General features: G+C 43.6%; 1 protein-coding gene across 1 annotated transcript in view; it reads right to left on the reverse strand.

The window, feature by feature from the left end:
- Positions 1 to 12,793, reverse strand: part of LOC308439834 (NACHT, LRR and PYD domains-containing protein 5-like) — a gene marked incomplete at both ends in the record, with an annotated part of 116,108 nt that overhangs the window by 102,913 nt on the left and 402 nt on the right. Inside the window, one exon of the mRNA XM_080941747.1 lies at positions 10,654 to 10,817. Within this exon, the coding sequence (XP_080797873.1) occupies positions 10,654 to 10,817 (164 nt within the window). The remainder of the gene's footprint in view (positions 1 to 10,653; positions 10,818 to 12,793) is intronic.

The following is a 12,793-nucleotide window of genomic DNA, read 5'->3' on the forward strand; positions in this document are numbered from 1 at the left end:
TAACAGACACTTCCGGCTCAAGGCCAGAGAGTTTCCAGTAGTATCAGGACTGGGCACTGCTAGCAGAACTCACAGCCTCTCCAGAGAGCCAAACACCCAATAGCATTCTCTCTCTAGAGACCAGTAGTCCACAGACACACAGGAGAAACAAGCTCCAGTCAGAGACAACAAGATAACTTAGCATCACTTATAAAATGATGGCAAGAGGAAAGTGCAAGAATCCAAGACAATCTGGCAATATCAGAACCCAATTCTCCTACCACAGCAAATAGTGGATATCCAAACTCACCAGAAAGACAAGATTTAGACTTAAAATAATACATCATCATATTGATGAAGTTCCTCAAGAGGCGAATAAATAACGCACTTAAAGAAGCACAGGAAATGGTCATTTTATTTTTACGGGTAGAGAAATATTCTTCTATGACTTTGCTGAAGATATTTTCTGTGCCTTTTACTTTGGAGTCTTCCCCCTGTTCTATACCTATTATATTTAGGTTTGGTCTTCTCATTGTGTCCTAGATATCCTGAATGTTTTGGGTTAGGAGCTTTTTGGTTTTTGCATTTTCTCTGACTGTTGTGTCAATGTTTTCTATGTTGTCTTCTTCCCCTGAGATACTCTCTTCCATCTCTTGGAGTCTGCTGGTGATCCTTGCATCTATGACTCCTGGTTTCTTGCTTAGATTTTCTATCTCCAGGGCTGACTCTTTTGTGATTTCTTTGTTTATATTTACACTTTATTTCCTTCACCTGTTTGATTGTGTTTTCTTGGAGTTCTTCGGGGATTTTTGTGTTTCCTCTTTAAGGGCTTCTACTTGTTTATGTGAGTTCTCCTGAATCTCCTGTAATTGTTTAATAGAGTTAGTTATTCATGTGATCCTCAAAGACCACCATGATCATCATGAAATATAATTTTAAGTCTCAATCTTATTTTTCTGGTGTGTTGGGAAATGGACTACTTGCTGTGGTTGGAGAGCTGGGTTCTGAAGTTGCCAAGTTGTCTTGCTTTCAATTAATTAGGTTGTTGAACTTTTCTCTTGCTATGTTGTTATCTATGATTATAGGTGATCTTGTTGTCTCTGACTGGCTCTCATCAATCCGTTTGGTCTGATGGCCCGTGGGCTCAAGAGGGATATTTCACCTGTGTGTTAGGCTCTTTATGGGCAGGCAGTGGGTTCTGATGACAATGACTTGGTTCTATCTCTGCGGTCTCAGGTATGAGATCAGATCTGGAAAGGATCCAATCCCAGAGTGCACCACACAATCTGTTCTCTGAGAGGTCCTAGAGGTCTCTCCCCAGATAGCCAGTGGGAATGTGTGGCAGGCTCACTGTGATAAGGTGGAATAAATCTTGTGAGACTGTTCTGGGAGCTCAGCCATCTGTAGGGAGGTCCTGAGACCTTGATGGCAGTCACCTGGCCCTCTCTCTGTGTCCCATGTGTCAACTAGGGGAGATATGTGACAATGTAACTTGGGATCTCTGCCCCCTCCTGGATTCTGCTGGAGCCTGGGTGGAAGTGGCAGATGGTAGATGTGGATAGATAAACAACCAGTAAGTCAGTCTGTAGGTGATAAGAAGCAGCCAGATCATGGAAAAATAAGAGATGAGAATCCCATTGATTCTGCAGTTCCTACATTATACTGGTTACACAAATAATTGGTTGTTCAGAATGTGGATCTGATATAATCCCATACATCAAAACAGTTTCAACAGGCAGTCACATATAAGCAATATAGAACCGGTAGACACTTGCTGTTCCTTCTGTGAGGACTTCTGCATCAGTGTGTCCTCACACCCACAGCCCTCACACCCACAGAGCAGGTGCTCAACAGCCTGAGTAGAGTGAGAGGAAATGTGGATTAAAGGTCTGCTGCTCTGAATCCCTCCACACCTCCATGAGCAGTGGGCTGTCACCTTATGGACCAGCAAGACCACGCCCTAAACTTCCAATCCCAGGGTAAATGTCCTTAACACTAGACTCATTTCCTCCCTTCCCATCCCCTCCCCCTAAATTTGCGTGGCCTTTGGTGAGGCTCAGCTGTATCAAAGGAGTCACACTGCCTCCTGTGGCCCCCATGTTGGGTCCTCTTGTAAAAGACAAAGGTTTTGCTAGTTAGCAGCTGGCCCATGCCCACTGACATTCACGGCCTACCAAAGGGTGCCTTCTTTATCTATGTGGTACTGTGATAGGACCTGTTCACACCCACCCACCTTGCCTATGGACCAGGTCTTGGAAACCAAGAGGCCTGGATGACAAAGGTTCCAGCCCCAGGGAATAACATTGGAACACAGGGCTGTCAACAGCCCTTGGGTATTTTGTTTCTTTGAATTCTGGTTTCTGCCTAGAGATCTGAACCACTAGCCTGCCCTACATTGAGCATCTGCTTTCATCTACTGGAAGGGCTCAGTGCAGTAGAGCTATGCCCAGCTTAGCAGGATGGGGAATCTTCAGTACCATAGGTGTAGACATCAATGCTTTTATAACATGATGGATACAGTCAGTTAGCCATTCCAGAATGGAGTGAGCCAGGGCTGTCAGGAAACCTGCTACCCTAAGTGAGCCATAACACATTCAGCTGGTGATCATCTCTCACATCCCTGAGCTAAGGACACACCCATCACAGGTGCTGGGATGGATCCCATCAGCCCTGGGCCCCAAGTGCCACTGATCTCCACAGTGTTGTTGGTATTGAGTGAAAAATGAGAAGATGCCTGTGACTCATGACCAATGTCTTCCTCAGCATGTTTTCAAGACTCCAGCAGTGTCAGCATACAATGAGAGGTCAGAAGCTTCATCCCCATTGGTGCTGCAATGGGGTCCCTGGCTATATTGTGCCACATGGTCTTTGGGCAGCCACCTGTATGAGGCTCCAGGTCAGAGACATTCATAAAGCTAAGGCACTCCTATCAGAAATGGAATGTGGCAACCATCTTAGTATACTATGAGACTAACAATGCTTCATTGCCATTGGTGCTGGAATTGTTGCCCTGCCTGTCCCCTGCTATATGGCAGGTAGCAAAAATTCTTCATCAGGGTGTTTCCCAACTTCATGGTTCATCCTATAAAGCCTGGGCTGGCTGCTGCTCTTAGACAGTAGTGCCTTCTCAAGAGAAAAAGAGGGATAGTAGGTTGTCTTCTGTGTTCTCATTGCTGCTGTTCTTCTCTGTGAGGCTGCTTGTTGAATGACTACTGGGGACACTCCTGTCATGTACGTATGCTTTGCTGAGTGTGGGTGTTGTCCGGAGCAGCCTGATGAGAAGAAGGTGAGGCCCATTGACTCTACTGTCTTCTCTTTGGCTATATTTATGTCCACAGAAAGACACTAGACCATTGGAAGATGACGAGTCCAATGTGCACAGGGTGAGCTCATGTCTTCCACTCCTATTTTGTCCTAGAGGGTAAACAGTGACTTCAGCAATGGGCAGGAATCAAGTTATAACTAAACCCACTGAGCTTTGGTTGTGCAGCCATGCAACTGGAAAGCCTGCCCTTGCCCTAAGCAATATAATGCCATGAGATGGTTTATATTCTTTGATGTAATGATCAATATATTGGTCTCAAAACACAAGATATTCAATTGCTTTCACAAATGCAGCATCTGGCATGGGGGGATCAGTTCCTCATTTGGATTTGGGAACCACTTCCAGTCTTCCGGATTCAGGCATACATCATCACCTCAGTGACTGTCAGGGTATAACTGGTGTTGTGTTGACTATCATTAAGAGGCTATCAGATCCACTGTCTGTTCTAACACCCCACTGTGGGCAGGGTAAACTCTGGTCACAACCTGTCTTCTCAGCTGTTGTTTATAAAAAGAATCAAATGGGACTTTTCTTTCTACCATGAAATATAATCATCCTCTTAAGGCCCTTAAGTTGTTAGAAACCATATTGCTGGTTCAGCTTTAGCCCTTGATTAACTTGGTACTAAGGCCAAATTTGATGACTTTGACTTTTCCAAACTTGTCCATCACAATATTATGGTATCAGGGCCCTGTGAGCTATGCTGTGCCCATCCCAGTAGAGCAAGGCTGCTAATATTTATTTAAATATTTACCTGACCTTGTGCTCCTCTAGGTGGCCAGACTTTCAGGAGTATTTGTAAAGCTGTTAACCTTTAACCAGCTCCATAAAAAGGCAGAGCCTTGTCTCACACTCAATTACTTGGAGAAGCAGGATGGTGCTGTAGTGGTCGAACCTCATCATTATATTTGCTGTGGTCATGTCTGGCTGCCTCATTGCTTTTTTTTTTTTTCAAGCAATTTTCTGGCCAGTGTAGCAGGTCATCCACTGCCCCGCACCTTTCTGTCCCAACAACTCCACACTCACAGGACCTCCACTGTAGTAGGACCACTGTTGTCAGACAATTCCACTGTATCAAATCCTCCAAAAACAAGACCTTTACTGGCACATGAATTCCTGACCCAGGACATCCACTTTTACAGCACTTCAACTGTTACAAAGCCCTCCAGTGTCTCAGACCCTCCACTGTCACAACCATCACTGACATACGACCTGCACTATAGCAGGACCGCCACTGTCTCAGCAGCTACAATTTTCAGAAACTCTACTAACACAGGACATCCACTGTTGCTGGTCTTCCACTCTCACAGCACCTCAACTGTTACAAGCACCTCTACTGCCATTCGACCTCCAGTGTCTCAGCGTCTTCACTGTGTCCTGACCTCCAGTGTCCCATAACTTTCACTATTCCAGCATCTCACCTCTCACAGGACTTAACATTGTTGCAGGAAGTCCAATGTTGGAGTAGTTGTATAGTTTAAGGACCTGAACTTTTGCAGAACCTCTAATATTGCAGGACCTCCACTGTCTCATTAACTCAAATTTTCTTGACCTCTACTAGCACAGGGTATGTACTACAGCTAGACTCCCACTGTTACAGGACCTCTTCTGTCTCAGGGCACCCACTCTCTCACCAATTAGACCTTTGCTTGACATCTACTGACACAGATTATACACTGTTGCCAGACCTACACTATGAGTGCAAATCCACTGTCTCAGGAATTCAACCATTGCAAGTTCACCAATGTCGAAGGACCACCAGTTTTGAAGGATGTCCACTCTTGCAGGATGTTCATTTACACAGGACCTCCTCTGTTGCAAGACTACCACTATCCTAGTATCTTTGCTGTCCCAGGACTTCCACTGTTGTACAACCTCCAGCCTTAAAGGACCCTCACTCCCTGCCCAAGCACATACAATATAACAAGATCTCCAGTGATTCAGGACATACACTGTTGGATGACCTCTAATGTTGCAGGACCTCCAGTATTGCAAGAAATCAACTGTCCAAGCTGCATCTCCACTGTCTCAGGACCTCCGAAATTGTAGGATATTCAGTGATGCGGGACATCCAATGTGGAAGTACCTCCACTATCTCAGTTTATCCTCTGTTACAGAACCCATACTGTCCCAGGATCTGAACTGTTGCAGCAACGCCACTATCAGTTTTTCAACAACATTGTTGGTTATCATTTTTGAAGCTCAAGAGAATGTGATGTTATTGTGAAAACATAAGAATTGACTCTGTAGCTCTTGTGATTGATGGACATGTGAGCGAGGACTGGTAGCCCATGGAATAATCTATGAATCCTTAACCCTCTAGTACTCAACTTGTGGGAGCTCTTGCCTTTCCAGGGAGATACAGTCCAAGAGAAGGTATGGGAACAGCAAGACAACTCTGTAGAGTGGAGTACACATAGTCATAAAGAGTCCCTGCTGGGCAGAGGAGAAATCCCAAAGAGGAAGAAGGCTTGGGGTGGATAATTAATAATATAGTGCTTAGAGAAAGTAAGAAGAAAAAAATTATGGGAAATAGAAAGGAGATCCAGGTGGAACCAGCACAAACAATCTGAGTAGGACAAAGTACAAAGGTACCTGGACTGTGTCTTCTGTTATTCTATGGAGACCTCTGTTTGCTACATTTCTGGGGAGAGACTCTGTTCTCCCACAGGCCTCAATTCAATCTTAATGAGAAGCAGCAAGACAGGTTCATCAGGGCATTTCCTAATATCTTGGTCCATCTGTTATGGCTTCTGCCTACCACTACTTGGTCAGTTTTACCCTCTCCTTAGACAAGAGGAAATGTAGTTTGTCCTCTGTGTTCTCAATGCTTCTGCTGGTCTCTCTGAGGCTCCTTGTTGAATTCAGGAGACACTCCTGACAACTATGTATGCTTTGTGCAGTGAGGGCCATCTGGAGGGGCCTGAGAGGAGGCCAGTCCCAGTGGCTCTTCTGCCTCCTCTATGACTAACATTATGGACATAGGCAGAAACTAGACTGTTGGAGGATGACGAGTTTCATTGCCTTGGGCGGGCTGATTCTTCTCCTATTCAGTCATAGAGAAAAAGTAACAGTAGTAGCAGCAGCAGCATTGAAGAGATAGAACTGAGCCAGAACTGGACGCAGTGGCTTAGCCTGGGTTGTGCAGCCATGCACCTGGAGAATTTGCCATTGCAGCAAGAAGTACAATGTCATGATCTGTTAAGATTTCTTTGATATAAAGAATATTTTGTATCTTGGCTTGGAACCCAGAATTGCTTCCACAATTTCAGGGTCTGACTTGAAATATATCGGTGTGAACACTTACCATTCTTATTTAAACCATGTTGTATCATCACATCTGTGACTATTGGCTTATATCTGGGGTTGATTCTAATTAAGTGGCTAAGGAGACCTCCCACTCTAATGCCATCTCACAATGGGAAGGATAAACATGGCACAGCATGTATTCTCAGCTTTTGAATGACAACAGAGTTAAATATGATATTTATGACTACCACAAAACATAAGACTACTCCTAAGGTCTATATGTGGTTCTATGGACCACCAGTAACTTTTGCTTAGGAAAAGATCAAAGGCAACATTTGCCCTTGTTCGAGGTGGGTCCTAAGGCCAAAGTTGATGATTTTGAAATTTATATTCTTATCAAACATAGTATTTTCTCTTTTCAGGATGTGTGACTATTCTGTGCCCATGACAGTAGCTCATGACTACTATTATTTGCATAAGTATTACTTAGGTATTGTCCTACCCTAGGAAGCCATACTTTCAGATGTATTTGTAAATCAGTTGTTTCTCAACCAAAGTTCCAAACCTATGCTCTTGTTATGGTCTCAATTACTTGGAAGAACAAGATGATGTTTGGTTGGTCAACCATCAACATCATCTCTGCCATGTTCATTACCTTCTGGTACCATTTCTTCTCCATTACAAATACATTGATGGCCATTGTAGCAGGACCTCTCTGTTCTGGCACCTGCACTGTTTTAAATTCACTCAGGAAAAACATCTGCTGTTAAGCCACCTCCTCTGTCTCAAAACCACCAACTGCTGGACCTCTACTGGTACATCATGTCCACTTAAGCTAGACTTCTACTAAAGCAGTGAGGGAGAGTAGGTTGGCTTCTCTGTTCTCATTGTTTCTGCTCTTCTCTCTGAGGCTGCTTTTCGACTGAAGGAAGGAGATACTCCTGGCAATATTATGCTTTGCCCAGTGTGGCTGACATCTGGAGTGCCATAAAGAGAAGGCCAGTCACAGTGGCTCTTCTGCCTCCTCTGTGACTAGCCTCATGGACATAGGCAGACACTAGACCATTGGACTTATTTCAGTCTAATGTGACTACAATCAGTTGACATTCAATCCTCTTCAGTCATAGAGAGAAAGCATAATCCTCATGAAGGGTAAGGTGTGAAGCCTTCACTGGACTCACTAGATAAGCATGGGCTAAGCAGACATTCACATGGATAGCCTGCTTTTGCAGTAAGCAGCTGTGGGCCATGTTTTGGTTAAATTTTTTTAAGTAAAAAATCTTTTTTATCTTGGCTTGCAACCCAATATATTACATTGCTTCCATAATTGCATGGTGTTGACTGAGAGTTTTCAGTTCTACACAGGGCTTGTGTTGAGAGTTATCCCACCTCATATCAGCTAAGGATTACCTGAACTGCCCACTCACATACCTAGGCTTTGGAAAAACACACCTTCCTCTGTAATACTAATGCCCAGTCACAAGCCTACTGCAAACCTGTTCCTGTTCCTGCTTTTAGCTACCTTAGGATATAGACTTCACCCCAGGGGGTGACATCTCCACCCACAGTTAGGGAAATTTGCATACTGCCTTTGTAACTGCTTTTGTAAGTGTGTATCTGGAGTTGGTTCATGTTTTGTTCTAAGGCCAAATTTGATGATTTTGACTTTTCCATTCTACTCTAAGGTAACATTATCGGTTTTAAGCTCCTGTGAGTATTCTGCGATATGACAGTAGCTCATGGTTGCTCTTATTTTCAAGATGTTCCCCTGTCCTTGTCCTGCTCTCGGTAGCCACACTTTTGATGGAGGTGTAAAACTGTTGCACTCTACCAGCTCCAGCCTCTTATTGGAACTCAATTGTTGGAGATGCAAAATGGGGTTGGCATGGTCAACCATCATCATGGTCCCGGCCTTTGTCTTATTAGCTGGCACACTGCTGCTTCTTCACAAGCACTTTGACAGCCAATGAAGCATTATCTCTACTGTTCTAGGGCCTGTACTGTCCCACCATCTCCAATGTCACAGGACTTTCACTGAGGTGGGATCTTCAGTGTCAGTCATCTCCACTGTTTCAAATCCCCTAATTGAAATACCTCTACTGGCTCAGGATATTCACTGTAGCTGGACTTTCACTGTTGCAGCACCTCAAGTGTTTCAGGACATTTAATGTTTCAGGACATCCACTCTCTCAGCAACAAGACTTTTGTAAGACCTCTACAGACACAAAATGTCTACTATCACTTGACCTGCACTGTCAGTGCAAAACCACTGTTTGGGGACCTCCACTTTTCCAGGATTACCACTGTTGAAAGATGTTAATTGTTACGGGCCGGTCACTGTCACAGGACTCCAATGTCTCAGGAACAACATTCTCAAGGACCTTCCCTAAACAAACACATCCATTAATGCAGGATCTCCAGTGTCTCAGGACATTCACTGTTTATGAACCTGTAGTATTCAAGCATCTCCATTTTTGCAGGACTTCAAATGTCCTGGGCTCTTCTCCACTGTCTCAGGAACTCCAATATTGCAGAACTTCAAATGTTCTAGGTCCATAACTGACACAGGATCTCCACTGTCCTATATCATTTACTCTCCCAGCAAGCCAGGTCACACAGGACCTGCACTGTTGGAAGAGCTGTAATATTGGGGCAAGTGCACTCTTTCAGGGACTCAACTGTTACAGACTTCCAATGTCCCAAAACCTCCACTGGCTTAAGTCCTCCACTGCCAAGGGACATTCACTCTGACAACAAGTAGACTTTTGCAGGACCTCTACTGACACAGGACCTTCATTGTTGCAGGCCTTCCATTGTCTTATTACATCCAGAATCACAGGAATGCTAGTTTTGCAAAGGCTCAACTGTTGCAGGATTCCACTGTCCAAGTATATCCAGTAATCAGGACCTCAACTGTCCAAGTATTTCCGCTGTTGCAGGACATCCATTATTGCAGCACCTGCATTGTTGCAGGACTTCCACTTTCCTAGTCTCATCTTCATTGTCTGAGGACCTTTAATGTTGCAGTACCTGCAATGCTCCAGTGTCTGCACTGTTGCAGCAACTCTTCTGTAACTTTTTCAAAGGCATTGGTGGTTATTAGATTGGAGGTTAAGTGGAATGGAATGTTACTTTGAAAACATAAAAAAATTTTCTGCAGCTCCTATGATTGACTGCTAGCAGCATCAGCATCAGATCTGTGACTGTTGTCCTGTATCTGGGGTAGAATGTCATTAAGAGGCTAACCAGGACTTCCAGGTCTTCTGAGACCTCACAGTGAGCAGGATACATACCAGCCACCACTTGTATTCTCAGCTCTTCTTTGAAGACAGAGTCAAATCAAAACTTTTTAATTACCATAAAATATAAATCTACTCTAAGATCCATATGTGGTTCTTTGGACCATTATATGTTTTTCCTATGAAGAGATCAGGAGCATGAAGAGTTTTATCACCACAATGCTGGTTCAGCATTGTCCTGGTTGAACTTGGGTACTAAGGTCAAAGTTGATGATTTTGTCTTTTCCATTCTTATACAGCATAATATTACATGGTTTCTGGTACATGTGAACTATTCTGTGTCCATGGCAGTAGATCATAGCTGCTGCTATTTGCAAGATATTTCCCTGCTTTTTCCAAATTTAGGTAGCCAAACTTCTATGTGTATTTGTAAAGCAGTTTCCAAGCTCCTCCACTAGCACAGGACCTCTACTGTCCAAGACTTCAACTGCTCTAGAACATCCACTCTTGAATCACCTGCATTTTCACAGGACTTCCACATTTTCAGCTTCATTTTCACTGTCTCAGGACCCTGATTCTTCCAGTACCAACAATGCTGGAGAATAACCAATGTCACAGCACCTTCAATATCTCAGTTCCCCTGTGTTTGCAGGATTACTCTATCAGAATCCGCACTGTTGCAGCAAATCCCCTAATTATTTTTAAGCCATTGCTGGTTATTAGTTTTCAGACTTAATGAAATATGATGTTCCTTTTGAAACCATAATACTTTTTCTGCATCTCTTGTAATTGATAGTCACATGTGCTAGGACCTGTAGTCCCTAGAAAATATCCATGAGCAAATAACCCTCTGGTCCTTACCTTGTGGAAGCTGTTGTCTTTCTGGGGTGATACAGTTCAGGTAAAGATATGGGGTCAGCAAGACAACTCTGGAGAGTGGGGTACACATCAGTCATATTGAAATTCTGCCAGGTAGAGTTGTAATCCACAATGGAGAGAAGGATTGCAACGGAGGAAGAGTCATACTGTATTTACAGAAAGTTAAGAAGATAACAATTTTAGAGAACATGGAAACCAGAGACAAAGGAGGAACCACCCCAGAACAACTTATGTAGAACAAAGTACAAATGTACCTAGGCCTTGACTGTTGCTTATTCTTTGGAAGTTCTTCCTCTGCCTCATTTTTGGGTAGAGACTCAGTTGTGCCCAGATGGTATTTTTTTCTTTGAGAAAAGAAGTAACACAGCTTCATTAGGGCATTTTCTAATTTCGTACTCTATCCATTATATCCTCTGACCAGGCCCTACTAGGGTCAGTTTTACCCCCTGCTGAGGCACAGAGGGAAATAGGTTGTCTTCTGTGTTTTCCTTGATGCTGCTCTTCTCCCTGAGGCTGCTTGTTGAGTGATTGTAGGAAGACACTCCTTGCATTTATGTATGCTTTGTCCTGTGTGGGTGTCATCTAGAGTGGCCTGAAACAAAGCCGTGCCCAGTGGCTTTTCTGTCTTCTCTATGACTACCATTATGAACATAGGAAGAAACTAGGCCGTTGGAGGAGGATGACTCCAATGTACCTAAGGTGGGCTGCCTTCTACTGCTTCTCAATTCTAGAAATGCAGCAGCACCATCAAGGCTGTGAAATGGATCTATAACTATCCTCACTGAATTAACCTATTTTGTGCAGCTCAGTCTATACTCTGCCTGATGGAAAACAGTTGGATGCCATGGTCTGACTATATTTTCGTTTATGTATAGAATCTTTCATATTCTGCTCTTGAAACTCAATACATTACATTCCTTACACAATTCCAGAGTTTGGCATGAGAAGCATCAGTTCCTCATAGGTATTTTGGACCGCCATCCTGTCCTCCTTCAATTTGGGTTTCATTATCACAACTGTGACTGTCACTGTATATATGTGGTTGACTTCTAATGGGTAATCAGGTGTTCTAACTCTTCTGAAACCCCTCAAGGGCAGGATACAAACCTGCCAAACCTGTCTTCTCAGTTTTGTATGACTGTAGAGTGAAATGGGACCTTTCCGACTACCATGGAATATCAGACTATTTCTAAGTCATTCTCTGGACTATCATAAAATTTGTCTAGGTAGAATACAAGGGCACCTAAAAAGTAAGCACCACAGTGCTGGTTCCTCATTTGATCAAGGTTTATTTGAGTTCAAAGGTCAAAGTCTATGACTTGTACTTTTACCCTCTTGTCCAACCGATATTATCTGCTTTCAGGTTTCTGTGAACTATTCTGTTCCCATGACAGCAACTGATTATTTGCTATTATTTTTCTAAATATTTCTCTGTGTTTGTTCTCCACAAGTTATGCACACTTTCAGATGTATTTGTATAACTGTTGACTCCTAACAGCTCTGTAACAAGGCTTAATCTTGTCTCAGACTCAGTTACTTGCAAAAGTGAGATGATGAAAGGGAGGTCGACCATCAACATTATGCCTGCCCCCTTCATTTCTGATGGCACCGTTGCTTCTTCTTTACAAGCAGTGTGAGGACCTCTTAGCAGGATATCCCCTGTTTAAGAAGGCTACTGTCCATTCTCTTACACTGACACTGGACCTCCACAGTTGTAGAACCTCCTGTGTTGCAGCAACTCCCCTGTCTCAGATCCTCCAATTTTCACGATCTCTTGTCACAGTTTGTCTATTGTTGCTGGTCTTCCACTGTCACAGTAATTAACTTTCATAAGGACCTCCTCTGTCAGAGGACATTGAGTGTCTCAGCACTTCCAGTGTCTCAGGACCTCTAGAGTCACAGGAACTCCCCTGTTTCAGGAACTTTAAATTCTGGAATCTCAAATAGACCTGGCTGGCCACTGTTGCTGGTCCTTCACTGTTTCTGATCCTCAAAAATCAGAAAGACTACCACACTTACACTACCTTCACAGCTGCAGAACATCCACTGTCTCAGAAACTAGATTTTGCCAGATTCCTACTGTGTATGTCCACTGTCTAAGGACATCCAATGTCTCAGCACC

The sequence above is a fragment of the Micromys minutus genome (assembly GCF_963924665.1).
Source record: "Micromys minutus genome assembly, chromosome: 30".
NCBI classification, from domain to species: domain Eukaryota; kingdom Metazoa; phylum Chordata; class Mammalia; order Rodentia; family Muridae; genus Micromys; species Micromys minutus.